The following is a 17,625-nucleotide window of genomic DNA, read 5'->3' as shown; positions in this document are numbered from 1 at the left end:
TGGGATTAACTCCAGAACCCTGGGGTTATGACCTGAACCCAAGGCTGATGCTTAACCAACTGAGCCACCCAGATGTCCCTATCCTAAACCCTCTTCTAGTCTATGTGTCTGTGATCACGAAAGATGATTCAAAGCACATTTTAAAAACAAACTAACAAGTCATGGACGAAGTTTATACTCAAACCATTAGTTCTGACACAGAGCAGCTGTAATATCAGTTGCCTAGTGACACAAAGGAAACATTAAAAGAAGGGTGTCCTAAATGACCTTTACAAAAATTAGCTGTCTAGGTAATGGAGGTAAATTCGGATAATGGTTGAGAATGAAATAGTAATGACTCAGGAGGTGAAATAGATGCCTTGTTCTTCCCTTTAAAATTTAGAAAAAAATGAAACCCGGGAAGTCAAAATCAAGATTCTTTGATTTTCAGAAAGGAGCAACATATAGCCTCAGTAGGTCGACACTCATTGGTATGGCAGAGCTTTCTTAGAATAATATTCTTTCAGTCAGAGGCTCCAAAGCAACAGAAAACAACTACGGCAACATTGGAGATGAAGCCAAATATAGCAGGTCCCTTAACTTGAAGTACGTCTGATGTTCAAACCAGGAGAATCCTCTTATTTGATTAGAACAATAATACTTAAGCTAAGGAAAGTATAAGATAAGGTTTATAACACTTTTCAATTACCACTTTAAATAGGTTATATCTAATTATATGTCATCGAGTCATAATATTTAAGCCAAAAGAAACTTAACAGCAATCTGTTTATCCTCGTAAGAGTTCACGATTTAGAAAATATGGTATGATTACATGATCTGCACAAAATCACACAGCTAATTAACGGTAAAGCTGGTCCGAGGACCAGCTTATACATATCACAATCGTGGGTATAAGGAGATGGGAAAATTAAGTGGTTCAAGAAAATAAAAAAATCTAAAATGTTCTCTAGGCTCTTTCCCTAAAGAGAAATGCTACCAAGCCTGTGTGAGTGCCATCTAGTGGATTAAACTAAAAATGCGTGGCCCTCAGTATTACAGAAGAGAATTGGTCCAGACAGGTCAGCCGGTATTTCTCACCTTTTCTTCCTGTAGCCACTGCCCGAGACTCTTGGTAGCCAGCCAGTGGTGGTAGTCATTGCTGTAATTCAGCACCAGCAAACCTGCAACCTAGAAAGACAGGGAGTTGGGGTGAGCAGAAAATATTATCCAACTCTTGTGACTTGTTTTACGAGTCTATTTGCAATTTAAAAAAAAAAAAAAGCTTGAGAGATGGAGAGGAGAAGGGAGTTCGGGGAAATCAGAGTGGGAGACAAACCATGAGAGACTGTGGACTCTGAGAAACAAACTGAGGGTTTTGGAGCGGAGGGGGTGGGGTGTTGGGTGAGCCTGGTGGTGGGTATTAAGGAGGGCACGTATTGCATGGAGCACTGGGTGTGGTGCATAAAAAATGAATTTTGGAACACTTAAAAAAATTAACAAAATTTTAAAAAGCATTATTATATCCAATGATTCAAGGCTTAAAATTCTGGAGACTTGAAGAAAAAAGATGATCAACAATTTTCTCTTAAAAAACATTATTGTCACCTTAATTACCATGTCGAGGAATAGTCTTACCTCATTCGCCAAATCCTGTGACTAAGCTAGGTCCCCCATGTCAGCACCCTGGTACTTTTTCTCCATGGTATTTACCAATAGTCTAATTAATAATTAGATTACATTATCTTCCTGTACATTAAACAAAGGATACATAATTTCCTATCTACATTTAAAGGAGACTGAATATATGGGGGAAATTGTGAGAAATAGAATTCAGCTAAATGATCAGTCCAGGTCATTCAAAAATACAGTGGGAAAAAAATAGAGTGATGAATTTGGATTATACATTTTTTAATTGTTTGTATGGTCCACATTCTTAATACTATCCAAATTTATCTTGATTAGGAAAACTTAATGTGTTTACTTTTAGACTGGCATATAAGCTATCTTTTATTCACCCCCAAATTGGATAAGATTAAAAGGCAAATACTTGATATAGAGTTGATTACCAAAGACCTTTTAAAAGGTAATTCATCACCATTTCTTGTAGCATACTTGTCATTTAGACTTATAACAACATCTTTCCAAATTAAGCCAAGTTTCATCCAAGGCATTAAGAGTAAATGCAAAGTGCCATGAAAAATGAAATTCCAAATTATGTCATGCTAAAAATTATTCCCATAATACACAGGAATAAGGTTGAGAGCACGAATTTAACGGGTTGTCCTACAGCATTGAGGAGAAACTTTGCTCATCCTGGATTCTTAAAAATAAATCAACTATCCCCCTCCAACGGAGACTTTTTACTAATTTTTTTTTTAAAGTAGACTTCGTGCCCAGTGTGGGGCTCGAACTCACAACCCTGAGATCAAGAGTCTCATGCTCTAGAGACTGAGCCAGCTAGGTGCCCCAAACTGAGACCTTTTAAATAGTCATCACTGGCACTACCTTAATTCCATCGGACTCCAAATACTTGCTAAGTCCCAGTCCATCCAGGGCGGCAGTGTCTGGAGCTCCACCGTTCCCAATAATGGGATTGGCCATGGTGAGAATCTGTCCCTTGTAGGCAGGGTCAGTAATGGCTTCCGGGTACCTGAGGAAAGAAGACAAAAAATTACCAACCAAAAAAAATGTCTGTAACTACAAAACTATAATCTACATACACACACTATTGAATCCTTGAAAATGAGAGAACATTAATTTAAAATCCTATAAAGTCGCATCTAGATTTTAGTCAATCTAAAGAAATTTTATGATAGGATATACAAATGTATCCCATCATATGACTGATATGAAAAGACAAACTGACCTTTAAAAATTTTTTTTTTCATGTGAGTGTAGCAGACACACAAAGTTACATTAGTTTTAGGTGTACAACATAGCGATTCAATTTCTCTATATGTTATGCTCTGTTCTCCACAAACATAGCTCCCAGCTGTCATGACACAAGACTATTATTACAGCATCACTGTATTTCCTTTGTGGTGCTTGCTCTTTATTCCTGTGACTTATTCATTGCATAACTGGAAGGCTGTACATTCCATTCCCCTTCCCCCAATTGTCCATCCTCCCCCTCCCCCCTTCCCTTTGGCAACCATCAGTTTGTTCTCTGTATTTACGGGTCTGATTCTGCTTTTAACCTAAACTGACTCGTAAGTACTAAGGCATATTCTCATATAATCTTCAATCCCTAAACTTCTTAAACTTTTTAATTCCCTGAAAAATTCCTTCATAGAGAATGAAGGAATTTCTAAAAGATTGTCCTATTTAAAGTTTTCAGGTATCCTGAAGTTCCCCTTGCCTTCCAGACACGAATCCAAACTGATATTTACTATTAAGGGCTGCCAGTTTCACCAAAATATTAATTATCAAAAATTTTTAAGTTTTTTTAAAAAATACTTTTCAGGACCCTGAAGACTATCCTGATTACATCGCTGGTGACTGCATGGGTGTCTATGTTTATTAAAATTCATTCAACATTTAACATGACTAAGTTAATTTCTGTGGCAGAATTGCCCAAAAATATAAAGGCTGTGGGTTTTTATTTTAAAGTCTGGAGAAGGGGAAAAATAAGAATACATATATTCCCTGAGAGAATTACTCAATATACTTGTTTTTTAAAACAGTTTTAGAAAGAAGTATACAAGTTTGAGAGTTATCAACTTAGAAAAAAAACCAATCCCACAAAAATTGCCCTGAACCACTTCTGACTTCTAAATCAAAAGATTCCGAATAACTATTTTAAAGTATTGGCGTAGAATTAGGGAGGAATGCATTAGATCTTCATTTTAAAGTTAAGACATATTCTCAATTTTATGATATATATATATATAATATATATGCATATATATCACTCTTATTCTGAATATTAAGAAACATTATTCCAGTAAATACCAGGAGTTATCTGTAGCTATTCCATGCCCTGGAATACAGTGTAAGTGAGGCTTCCCCCCACCCCCCCGACCCCCGCTCACATTTTCACTTTCTGCAGAAAGAGTTAAACCAAATCTTTCTTGTGGATTACTACTGATAATGAATCTAGGTGCTGAGGGGGACAGAATCAACAACCTTGAAACCAATAAAGTTCAACTCAGGCAATAGTCAACATAAATTCTTCAATCCCATCCAGACAAACTCCTCCCAGAACTACTTTTGTCAACAAAACACTTAGTCTTTCAGCTCTCCAACCCCTGAGGAGACTAGAGTGCTGTAATATTTATTCACACCTCCATCAGCTAATTTCTCAGATGCCTCTCACCTGTCAGGAACTGATAATTTTTTAACCAAGGCTTACACACAATATAAATGCATTTCTTGAAGATGAAAAACAAAATAACCCCTTTAATTATCAGCCACCTTACTGAGCGAGACACACAATGAATGAAAGCAACAATTCTCAATGGAAAATAGGATCTGTGGACTAATCTTATTAATGAATGCCTTTTCCTACATCAAAAACATCTTTAATTAATTTAATTTTACTTCCCTTTCTTCTTTCTCTCCATAAAAGAACTGACCATTCCCTTTAAACATATGCTTACAATACTCTCTCCGCAAGTGAATAAATACAGCTTGTCCTAGAGAACTGCAGTGTTAGAAGCAAATTAATCCATCAGGTCCTGTTTGACTTTTGTGATGTGACAAGATTTATTACCCATAATCTATCACAGAGAAGAAAACTCCAGTACCCTCCATCATTCTGATCTATATTAAACAGTTGTTTGTTGGCAGGTATATTAACACAGATAGTAATTAGTGCTGTCGGAAAGCTTAAATAATTGCCTGGTGAAGCAAAACTTTGCAAACAGCTTTCATACACTGTAATTTAATGTTCTCACCAGTGGAACTATTTTAAAACCCACCTAATATTCTTCATTTCAGACAGAGCCAAGAGTTTAGAGAAGAATATATGTTAATAATATAATGGAAGTTTCATCAGTTAATAACTTCCGTATCAGTTAACCCAACATCTCTTTGTCTGTGTAAGGTTAACGGAATTTTCCTAAAGAATTTGTCAAATACTCCAAAGAAGTTTAGTCAATTGACTCTCTAAGGGAAACCTCTTGAAATCACCCAGTCATATTTTTTTAAAGGACTCATAGGTTTTTTTTTTTAATCCCAGCTATAAATTACTGTCTAATCCAGGTCCCTCATTTTATATATGGAAACTAGGATTCAGAAAGGTTAAGTGATTTTCCCAATATCGCATAATCTGTTAGCATTGAAAATTAGACCAGAACTTCAGCCTCCTGGTTCCCAGAGAACAACCATTTGTTGGTCGATAAGGACAACTACGTGATTTCTGCAGGCTCTCTGATCTTTTTGCTGCACACCTATTAGCAGAGCTTAAACACTGACTTGGATCTCAATTGATAAATTTTGGAACCATCAGATCAATGAACCTGCTCTCCCTTTGATTACTTTAAGACAATAAACGGATCTGTTATTTCACCTTTCTTACTAGTGTGTGAAATTACACGGAATACCCAAGAACTTTCTCAGCTCCTTATAGCACTTCGTATCAGATCTGCAAGGTTGATTCTTAACTTCACTAAAGCAAAGGCACTGGAGTGTGCTATCCATCCTTTCCCTGCTCCGATTTTTACCTTAATCAGATATGATTAAGGATACGATATGATCCATACCCGGGGCGCCTGGGTGGCTCAGTGGGTTAAAGCCGCTGCCTTTCACTCAGGTCATGATCCCAGGGTCCTGGGATCGAGCCCTGCGTCAGGCTCTCTGCTCAGCAGGGAGCCTGCTTCCCTTCCTCTCTCTCTGCCTGCCTCTCTGCCTACCTGTGATCTCTGTCAAATAAATAAATATAATCTTTAAAAAAAAATCATATCCATACCTTCCCTGACAGAAGCCATTTAAGTAATCTCATATGACTTGTGACCTTGGGCTCTAGGTTTCTAGAATTAATTTTATGCCTTATTTTCAGGGGAAAACCAGTGTCCATGTTCTCTTTCATTTACCAAGGTAGGGATGAGTTTGTTATCTATGCTGGAAGAGATGAATTAGAGCACAGGACAACGGCAGGACAACGTATAGTCTTAACATGATGTGATGATTTCAGCTTTCCACCATGACTAAGATAATCTAGTTAGTCCTCTACATAGAAGAAGAAGAAAACCTTGGAGCCCGCGCATTACTCACCCTCCCAGGCCCGTGTTAAAAACCACTTCACCAGCGACAGAGGATGGATGGCCGAAGGAGTAACCTTTCATCTTAGTTCCATCTTCCAGGACAATGTGTGCTGTCTGTGCCTAAAGAAACAGACGCATGAATCTGAGCAGAATACAAAATATGAGGCACAACACGTTGAAAAATATCCAAAGGTACAATACACAAGCTCACACACTCATTAAATAAACGTCCGGTATATGTGATGAAACCATACTGCCTACATTTGGAGTTTCTCTCCTGCTCCTCGTCACTTTTCTTCAGATGTATGGCTATTGTCACTGGCAGGCATTTTATTTTGTTTCGCTTGCAAGAGGAACTGAAGCATGTTGATACATTGTCTATTCTAAGTCTACTTGTAGAATTATTGACAATCCAGAAATACTTCAGTTGAGCTGAAATTCTGTGTGTCTATCTTTTTCCCCTTAATATTCCATAGCTTTGCTCAAGGATAGCTTTAAGGGAAGTTCATGAGTTTGCAAAAACTTTGTGTATCGTACCATACAGCTCATCATTACTCTGGGGTTTAGAGCTAGAAGGAATCTTAAAGATTATCCATCAAATCCCCCAGAGTGTTCCAGAGTGCTCTTGTGTTTCTTTCTTTCTTTCTTTCTTTTTTTTTTTTTTGAGAGTTCTTATGCTTGATGGAGTTGTCCCAAGGGCCGTCCCTCCACACCAGCTTTATGATCATAAAGGAGTCAAAACTTTATCACTCAATTAATACTGATACAAAAGCAAGCAGTATGAAATATCTAAAAATAGATCATATTATATTTTTTAGTAGAATTATTTATATCCATGTCTGGTTCCCTCTTTAGAATATACGGCATTCTGAATTTGACACTTCACACTAATCTTTGAACAGCTTTTATACAATCCTTGGCTAAGAGGGACAATGAGAGAAACTTATCTATGAAGCAGGCATCAGCTACTCTTTGAAAATACTCTAAATGCTATTGTTGAAACAATTTATGTCAAATTTCATTTCCAGAGAAGTTAGGGAAGAAAGAAATGTGTTAAAGTATACTTTGGGAGGCAAAATATAGACTCGGTAAGAAACCACAGGGCAAAATTAGTGGAATGTGATCTTTAAGAATAACTGTAAAGAAAAACATCTCTGCAAGAATTGAGGAAACTTTATTAATTTTGGCATAGTTTTTTTTTAAGATTGAAGATACCATTGTGCTAATATTTAAGAGTCCTTTTTTAAAAAGATGTATATTTAAATACTTAAGGATAAAATACTATGATATTTATGATATCTGAAATTTCCTTTGAAATATTCAGGGGTTAGGGCAAATTGGTAGGGATATGAAATACATTCGGCCATAAGCTAAAATGGTTGGAGTAAGGGAGATCAGCGTGCTGTTCTTTCTGCAAGGATTAAGTGCAACCCTTTAGAGAAGCACAGGAATTCTCTACTTTCTTTCGCTCACATTTTTAGGACTGCTCTCATTGTGTCTAATCCTTTCGTACCCTGCCATTCACCCCCACTCCCACCACACACAAACACACACACACACACACACACACACACTCCAAACTTGATAAACAGCAGAAGCTCGGTAAGTGATTTCTAGACCTTTGTTACCACACTCCTTTAGATTTGCAACATGTACTCAGCTTTTCGGGTGTTAAAGTGGAAAAACTTGATTATTTTTCTATAGTAGTCTTCTCTGTAGAAATGCAATGCCTCTTTTAGGTACAAAGTACACAAATCTTTTGGCATTTGAATAACTGCTCTTGGGGCGCCTGGGTGGCTCAGTGGGTTGAGCCGCTGCCTTCGGCTCGGGTCATGATCTCAGCGTCCTGGGATCAAGTCCCGCATCGGGCTCTCTGCTCAGCAGCGAGCCTGCTTCCCTCTCTCTCTCTCTGCCTGCCTCTCTGTCTACTTGTGATCTCTCTCTGTCAAATAAATAAATAAAATCTTTAAAAAAAAAAAAGTCTGAATAACTGCTCTTTAATGTATAAAGTAGTGTTTGATCATCTTTAAACCAATATAATCTGTGCCTAAGTATTATTTATGTGAGGGTATGCATACACACGAACTTATATTTACACACAAAATAATTCAGCATTTCCTAATAAAATGGATATGTTTAAGATACTTATTTCAACAGGAAAGTTCTGTGTTTTCCAAATTGGAGGCACAATGCATGGATTTCAAATTTATATTTCTGAGGTAGATTAAACAAAGTGCCGGACTGCACACGTATGTGTTTCTGTGTGCAAGTCCATATGTGTGGCAGAGTTAGCCAAAAGAATATTGTTCTTTACTTGGCTCATCAGATAATCTTTGAGACAGTTTTGTTTCATGTATAGCCTTGGAACTAGTGTTCGAGATCTCAAGCTTAATACTCTATCTTTGAATAGTTATGGTTTATCCTTTTAGCAACTAAACGAAAAGAGCTTTTGGAATATATGAAACAAAACAGATGAACATAGGGGAAGGAAGGAAAAATAAAATAAGATGAAAACAGAGAGGGAGACAACCATAAGAGACTCTTAACTATAGGGAACAACTGAGGGCTGCTGGGGGAGGGGGAGATGGCATAATTGGGTGATGGGCATTAAGGAAGGCAATTGATGGAATGAGTACTTGGTATCATATGCAACTGATGAATCACTAAATTTTACCCTTAAAACTAATAATACAGTGTATGTTAACTAAATATAGATTTTTTTTAAAAAAAGCTTTTAGAATTACTTGGCACAAAGGAAACCACAAAAAGCAATTAATGTAGTATGAGTGACGTCAAGTTCTGATTCTGCTTCTGTGTATAGGAAATCAACTTTGCATGTCCCTTCTTCTCATAGCAAGATTTTCTTATTTTGCATTTTATTTTAATTTACTATTGTTTACTTACGATTTAAGACAGGGGTTGATGATTTTAGGAAATAAGAGTGATAATCTTCAGTGTATTGTTAAAGATTATTACAAGCTAATCAAATGTCTATGGTGATGGTTCTCGGTAGGGATATTTTTAATGGGAAAATTCCCTAGGTAGCTCTGACATGTTTCACTAGGTGAAAACTCTTTGGTCCAAGTAATGAAAATTCACTGTCAAAAAAGTATTTTCTCCTAAAAGTATTATTTTCTGTTCTTGAGGAAGTCATGTGTAACCTACATGCTTTCACAAAATGGAAGGAGGAAAGAAAACATCTTCCTAAATAATACGTAACTTTGATAGAACCTAAAATAACTGGACTTAGTTGGCAAAACGGCTACAAACTACAAATTTCTGCTGTTTTCTACCCATCAGTTTATCTATCCTACTCGAAGCCATCCCTGCCTAAAATATCATTGTTTACTTTTTTACTTTTTTTCCCTTTTCTCATCTAAGAATTTCAAATTGTCTGATCTCTGGGTTAGACACCATCTAATTATTTTAAAGAAAGGTAAAAATTAACATAAGCAAATCCAATTCTTGTTAGCCTGTTCCCACAATTCTATTTGGCATTTTTCTTTCTCTCTCCACGGGACGAGATTTCTACTTTACTTTCAGTCTTTTAAAGATATACTTGAAGAGACATTTACTGTTGCCTGAAATAGTCCCTGAGATTGTGTTCAATATGTCTTTTTGATCCTTTAATTATATTTTTTGTTCTTTTTGGCGGTTTTTATAGATCTTCCAATCCTCTTTCCCATTACACATTATATTGTTACAAGGCTTCTGTTTATAGCCTATGATACCCTTTATACTCCACTTAACTACATGGGCCTCTGATGAGTTTAAAATGATGAGTGTCAATTGACTTATCTATGAATTGATAGAGGAACTCTGAACAAAGAGCTATTATTTGGTATCCCCTCTTCTAGCTAATAGTTCCCCAAATGCTATTTCATTCCAATGAGTCCAAAAGAAATCACCTTGTGACTATTGTAAGATACTTTAGTAGCCTCGTCCTGGTAGAAAGAGGTCCATAGCCTAGGAATTAGATTGTACCATTAAGGGATAATTTAAGTGCCTACTGCCAGAGCCCTTTAATACTTTGAGTGCTGAAAGTACAAAGGAAACCTTACAGAAGAGAAGCCTGTACACTCATACAATGTCAGGAAAAGTAACCAAAGGATATATAAATATGAATTCTACTGGGTAAAGGACCTCTATCATGACATGGTCCCTATTTGTTTAATAAAAATATATGTGTCAAGAAGACTGCTTACACATTCAGGTCAAAACTCATTGAGCTCCTACCATGTGCCAAATCCCACACTAGGCTCTTGAAATACATGGACAAATGTCCCCAGACTCTCCATTTAGCAAAAGGTCTAGATATGTGACTGAATAGTAAAGAAGAAACCTCCAGAAGAATATCACTAAAGCACCTGGAGATAACAAAGATAAATAAAATATCCTTTCCTTTGGGAGATTTTTCTTTAATAAAAAGAATTTGCCCTTTCTTTTCTATCTATGCTTTAAGTAATTAAAATAAAATTTTATGAAAGAAATTCATGTCAAATTTTGAATTTAAAGCCCAAAATTTAAAGGCTTTTTCAAGGGATGCCCGTGTGGCTCAGTTGGTTAAGCATCTGGCTCTTGGTTTGGGCTGTGGTCTTGATCTCAGGGTCGTGAGATCAAGCCTTGTGTCAGACTTTGTGCTTAGTGCAGTCTGCTGGAGATTCTCTCTCCCTCCCCCTCTGCCCCTCCCACTTGTGCTTGCTTGCTCTCTCTCCAAATAAATAAACAAATATTTTTTTTTAAAGGAAGAAAAAGAAGATGCCTTCAAGTCTGCTCAAATGTCATCCATCTTCTTGGTGAGTCGTATCTCCTCCCTCTTATCTAAAATGAAAATATTGTCCCCTCCCACCCCCCACCCCTACCACTCCCCACTCCTCCGACCCCTCACCCCCCCCACCCCCATGCTCTATCTGCTCTTCCTTCATAGTCGTCATTGCCTCCCTGCCTTATCGCCCTGGAAAACAAACTTAATGTGGGCAGAGTATTAGGTCTGAACAGAGTAGACAATTATTCAATTTTTGTTGCATGAATAAAGATTCACTGAGTGTCAATATGAAGAAAATAACATAATACCAGAAATTGTTACTATTTTTATCATTATTATTCAGCTTTCAGTTTGTCCAAGGTATGAATTTAAAAATAAGCAAATACTTGTTTTGAGTTGCCTTTCTGTTACGTTTAACCAAGAATGCCTTTCTGTAATATGTTTAATTTAGTCCCATCAAGTGGAGATACTATGTTGTGTTGGAAAAGAGATATGAATAGCATTGAGGGAGACAAGGGGCGAAGAAGGGAAAGATCAGTGGATGGTCATACCCGCACAAGCATAGTGAGTGTGCTGTACGTAAGTGTACAAATACGTGTTGTGCAGAGCTAAGACAAATATCATGATAATTCAAAATTCAGTTTACTAGGCATTTCACATGAAAGAGGCTGACGGTGCTTGAATTACTTAACAAACTGTTTCATTCCCTATTTCACTTTGCAAACATAGACAAAGAATGAATATATTCTAAAATATACGGGTACGCAAAGAAAATTCTGTTTTATTCTATTTAATTTTTAAAATAATTTATGCAAATGAATCTTGAAGAAAAACTATTTTACATTTCTCTTATTGTTCTCAGGTGTTAAAATATGAATTTGTCACAGCAGATTCAAGTGAAAGGTGTAGGGTAAGGTGAACTCAAAGGTATCAAAGTTATTTTGTGCACTGAAAGCTATTTACTTCTTGATCACCAAAATTAGGTGAATAAACATGTATTATTACCCACCTTACTCAAGTAGAAATTGGAGTCTAACTGGCTGCTGCCTATCTCTTTGTCAGTCATTGTAGAGCAATGGAAGCATGCAATAAATTCTGAAGTGAGTTTACTCTGACCCCTGCTTGGTAGAATTATGAAGGATTTTAGTCTGGTTTGCTCTCATTACACATGGAGAACAACTATTCTCCAAAATGTAAATACTTATATGAGCATTATTTGCAGATGGCTACTTTGGATTTTTCCTTGCTTTGTTGCTGTTGTTGATGACCTGGGATGAACGGTCTCAATTCTTTTCACATGTCCTTAAAGTTCTTCATTTTACTTTTTCCCCTCTGTGTCTTTGACTAATATTCTAATAACTTGTCTTAGTAAAATCTTCATGAAAATTAAATTCCATGTGTGACAGGATCCACTTAGTGGCCTAATTTTAATTGAGTACTCATTTTCATTATAGTGTAATTCTTCATCACTAATTAAATGCATATGAAATTATAAGAATATTCTTCAAATCTCAAGATCATAGCCAATAAAAAATCTTAACTTTTAATTCACTATCTAATTTTAGATTTTTAAGTGCCTCAAAGTCAAAGGACTAGTTACATGTTGTTGTTAGTTGCTTTTATTCATATTGACTCAACCAAATTAACAATAAAATGATGAAATATAACAAAGAAATTTTGGGTTATATCTGTACCCATCTTCAGATTAGCAGTTAAGAGATATTTATACTGCTTTTATTAATGGAATGTAAATCAATCCCTTTTCGCCACTCAATATCATTTATCAACCCAAACAAGCATCATCCCCTAAATGTAACAAGGAAAATAACCTTAGCACAAGGGGCAGCAGAACAAGAAGCATCTAGCTAGAAATCTCATTTCAATAAGGTCAGTCACATTGGTTTGCCAAATGCCTAGATCACAGACTTGAAAAATAAAACAACTATATATTGTAAATATATAAGTTATATAGGTATTTCAGGATAAGCGTAAGTATAATTTTCCATCTAACCAGGTGAGGAATTATTTTAAGTATAGAGGGGGTAGAATTCTGGAGAAAAGGCAACTATTATAAGGAAAAAAATTCATAGACTATGGTCAGTTACTTCTTCGATGTTGACCACATCCATACCAATCTGTGCACAGCCCTATCTATTAGGGACTATTTAAAACTGTACTCTCTGATTATCATATCATCTCACTCATATGTGGAATTTAAGGAACAAAACAGAATATCACAGGGGAAGAGAGAAAAAAAAAAGACAAAATCAGAGAGAGACAAACCATAAGAGACTCTTAATCGTAGGAAACAAACTGAGGATTGCTGGAGGGGAAAAGGGTGGGAATAGGGGGTAACTGGATGATGGACATTAAGGAAGGCACATGATGTAATGAGCACTGGGTATTATATAAGACTGATAAATCATTGTCCTCTACCTCTGAAATTAATAATGCATTGTATGTTAATTAATTGAAATTAAATAAATAAATGAATGAATGAATAAAACTGTGCTCTGTGGAAGAGAAGCAGAGGTAATATAAATGCAGTTGGGTTGGAGAGAGCAATTTTGACCATTTCTCCCACCATTCACCATTTGGCTTTCTCTCCTCCCACTTCCTGATAAAATATGGATTTCACTGGTTTTTTGGTTTGTTTTTTGTTTGCTTAGTTTTGGTTTTGGTTTTATAAATGTGACTAACTGTAGTGTATTAAAGGTCAACTCTACAGATGCCTTTGGAGACTTTGTCAGAAAAACAAGCCTTAAAGAGCCATAGAGATTTAGGTATGCCCAAGTTCTCACCCTCATCTCTGCCTTCCCTTCTTTCTACCTACCTGAGCCCTACCACTGGTTAGAAACCCAAGTTTGATCATCTTTGTGCATTAATCGAAGAAGCAGTAGAAGACTTGTCCCTTCGCAAGTTAAGACTAAACAAAAAGTGTCACTTATTATTTACTGCCCCATAACCAAGTATATGACTAATTTCTCCAATAAGATTATAGGCAACACCAGACAACATCAAGGACAGAGAGTCTGCTTTGTCTGTCCAACACAGCATCACCAGCACATAACACAATGTCTGGCACATAGTAGGTGATTGGAGAAACCATTTTATTCCTCCCTGAATTCATACTTTGGTCCATGAAGCTAATTTTCAGAGACTTTGGAAAGCTCATTTAATCCCAGTCCACAGAGTAAAAGTAAGAGTAATGATCGGTGACTTTGGGAAATGGAATTGAGCAAGACTGGCTTAGCCCTTCTTAACTCTCTTTTCAAAGAAACCTGTTCTCAGTTGTAAATCAAGATGGAAGAGGTGCAGCTGTGAGTGTATACACTTGACTCAGGGAAAGGAGTTAAAAGAAACATCTTTTGTTACAGATCTGGGCCTTGTTTTCTAAACAGCTTTAGCAGTAATAAAGATGATATTCAGACTGCTGTCTATTTGAATACTGTGTCTTATTTATGTATTGATTCTAGATATAGAGATTGAAGAGAAAGTATCATTATACCCTAAAATCACACCAGTAGAGAGTACCTTGCAAATACTGACTGGCTGAATGAATGAATGAATGAATGAATATTTGAATGAATGGCAATCAGGTGGCAAAGAAGCTACATAAATCTAGTTTTGTTTCACTGTAACATAATTGGCTTGCAGAATGCAAGTCATATTTTAACTATTCCTCTTAAGTACTGCTCACAAAGGTAAGAAACAATGGGCAATGTACAGCTGTCTTTTAACTCCGTGTGACTTATTACCTGGGAGACTAGTTAAGAGAATAAAGAACACCTGCTTTGCAATGGCCAGGGTCGCCAAACTGTGGAAAGAACCAAGATGCCCTTCAACGGACGAATGGATAAGGAAGATGTGGTCCATATACACGATGGAGTATTATGCCTCTATCAGAAAAGATGAATACCCAACTTTTGTAGCAACATGGACGGGACTGGAAGAGATTATGCTGAGTGAAATAAGTCAAGCAGAGAGAGTCAATTATCATACGGTTTCACTTATTTGTGGAGCATAACAAATAACATGGAGGACATGGGGAGATGGAGAGGAGAAGGAAGTTGAGGGAAATTGGAAGGGGAGGTGAACCATGAGAGACTATGGACTCTGAAAAACAACCTGAGGGTCTAGAAGGGGCGGAGTGGGGGAGGTTGGGGGAACAAGGTGGTGCGTATTCGTGAGGGCACATGTTGCATGGAGAACTGGGTGTGGTGCAAAAATAATGAACACTGTTATGCTGAAAAGAAATAAAAATAAATTAATTAATTAATTTAAAAAAGAACAGCTGCTTTCACAGTATTTTTCTCTTCCATATTCCACCAACTAGAGATGCAAATGGGTAGAGCAATTCCTTTTTATAAAGTCGTTATCATACTTAAGCTTTATTCACACTTTAGTAAAATCACTTCACGCAGATAATCTACTAACCGTTAGTACTGCTAAATGATAATGAATTCACTATAACAGAAAAAAGGAAAGCATGCACTCTCTTCCATATGATCTTCTCCATTATTTCCTTTAATAGAGAAAATTGTAAAATTTAATACTGAAAATAAACACCTATTTTTCATTTTATACTTAATACAAGTTTTTACTTTTCACCACATTGTGAATTCTTATTTCATTTGTCTTATGTTTGGCTGAACTCTTTTATAAAATTTAGATTTCTAATTCGATACTTTTCTAGTAGCAGTTGGTTTTACAAATCTTTCAAATTCAATGATATTAAGACTAATAGTAAGATGTTGGAGTTTCAGGGTCTCTCTCTTTGGCATCTTTTCCTAACATCCCTTGGGAATAACTTTCAAATCACATCTGGTCCTACAGGCTAGATAATAAAGTTACTTAAATAATTACTACTGCAATTAAAAATAATTCCACTGTTAATGGGAATTCAAAATGATGTAGCCACTATGGGAAGTGGTATGGAGATTTTTCCAAAAAAAGTAAAACTGAACTAACATATAAGCCAGCAATCCTACCTCTGGATATTTACCCAAGGAATTGAATTCAGGATCTCAGAGAGATAGTAGAACTTCATCTTCATTGTAGCACTATTCACAATAGTCAAAGTATGGAAGCAACTTAAATATCCATCAACAGATGAGTAGATGAAGAAAATGTAGCATATACGTACAATGGAATATTACTCAGCTTTAAAAAAGGAAGGAAATCCTGTCATATATGGCAACATGGATGGATCTTGAGAACAGTATGCTAAGTGAAGTAAGCCAGTCACAGAAAGACAAATACTGCATGATTCCACTCACATAAGATACCTGAAATAGTCGAACGCATAGAATCAGAAAGAAGAAATGTGGTTGCCAGGGGCCAGGGGAAGAATGGGAAATGGGAGTTACTAACCAACAGACATAAAGTCTCAAATGTTTAAGATGAGTAAGTTCTAATGATCTGCTGTACAACATTGTTCCTAACACTGCGCTGTACAGTTAAAAATCTTTTAAGAGGTTGGATCTCGTGTTAAGTACTCTTACTGCAAAAAAATAATAAAATAAAATAAAACAGTTCCACCTCATCACGTAGTACCTAATAATTCACAATGACTGTTAATAACTCGTAGTTTGTCGCTTATTTGCTTTGAGAACTAACTCCATACTACATTGGATTTTGTCACCACCCAAGAGAAAAATCTCCATCATCATTTATTATTGGCTCCCAATTGTTCCCTCTGTCTCCAGACTCTCCCTGCTTCTACCTATCCCGTGCAGTGAAGTTAAAGGCTATCTTTCTTAAACATCTATTGCAAAACACTTAACCTTCACATTCCCCAGTTAACACTCCAAGTCCCCTCATCTGGCCCATTCCCTATATGGAATCCCTTAAACTCTCCACCTCTCTAGACTTTGTGCATAAATGTCTCCTCTTTGCCTGTTTCTGCCCTGGTTATCCTTCTTAGCCTGGCTCGTAATATGTCTTCAAAGATCCCCCAAGTCCGAATTAACGACGGGTTTTCCCGTGCTCTCACTGCATGTGTGTACTGTTAGTGTTACCTTCTGTTTTAATTGCTTCAGTTACTCTGCTACTCTGCTAGATCGTGACTTCTGAGACAGAAAATCCAATGTCCGATTCACTTTTATACCCTCCCAGAAATGGCCCACGGTTGTTCACACAGTAATGGAATCACACTATACTTGGTGAACACACAGAAATATGGGCCATCATGTGATTCTGGATGTTATTCACATGCTGATATTACGGTTTTTTTTTTTGTTTTGTTTTGTTTTGTTTTGTTTTTAAAGATTTATTTATTTGACAGAGAGAGATTACAAGTAGGCAGAGAGGCAGGCAGAGAGAGAGGAGGAAGCAGGCTCTGCGCTAAGCAGAGAGCCCGATGCGGGGCTCGATCCCAGGACCCGGGATCATGACCTGAGCTGAAGGCAGAGGCTTTAACCCGCTGAGCCATCCAGGCGCCCCTATTACGGTTTTTCTAAACAATTCTCTGATGCCCACTGGCTACTGGGTTTTGGTTGCTTGTTTATTTTTACTTGAAAACAAAGACATCCCACATCAGCATCGTTCATGCTAAAAGATGGAAGATGGAAGTAAAGAATAAGTTGGGACTGGTTGGCAACCCTTGCCTCATAAGCATCCCTAGGTTTCTATACCAACTAGGTGTCATACAGATAATATCTTCAGAAGAGTCTAGAA

At 36.8% G+C, this 17,625-nt stretch overlaps 1 protein-coding gene across 4 annotated transcripts in view; it reads right to left on the bottom strand.

The window, feature by feature from the left end:
* CPS1 (carbamoyl-phosphate synthase 1) overlaps positions 1-17,625 on the bottom strand; it is a 136,862-nt gene that overhangs the window by 95,473 nt on the left and 23,764 nt on the right. For all 4 annotated transcript variants that reach the window (XM_046018352.1, XM_046018349.1, XM_046018351.1 and 1 more), the window contains exons 3-5: positions 6,193-6,302; positions 2,485-2,629; positions 1,078-1,167 (exon numbers count right to left, since the gene is read on the bottom strand). In XM_046018352.1, coding sequence (XP_045874308.1) covers positions 1,078-1,167; positions 2,485-2,629; positions 6,193-6,302 — 345 coding nt within the window. The remainder of the gene's footprint in view (positions 1-1,077; positions 1,168-2,484; positions 2,630-6,192; positions 6,303-17,625) is intronic.

This window comes from Meles meles, chromosome 9 (assembly GCF_922984935.1).
Source record: "Meles meles chromosome 9, mMelMel3.1 paternal haplotype, whole genome shotgun sequence".
NCBI classification, from domain to species: domain Eukaryota; kingdom Metazoa; phylum Chordata; class Mammalia; order Carnivora; family Mustelidae; genus Meles; species Meles meles.
This window is presented reverse-complemented; position numbering and strand designations above follow the sequence as displayed.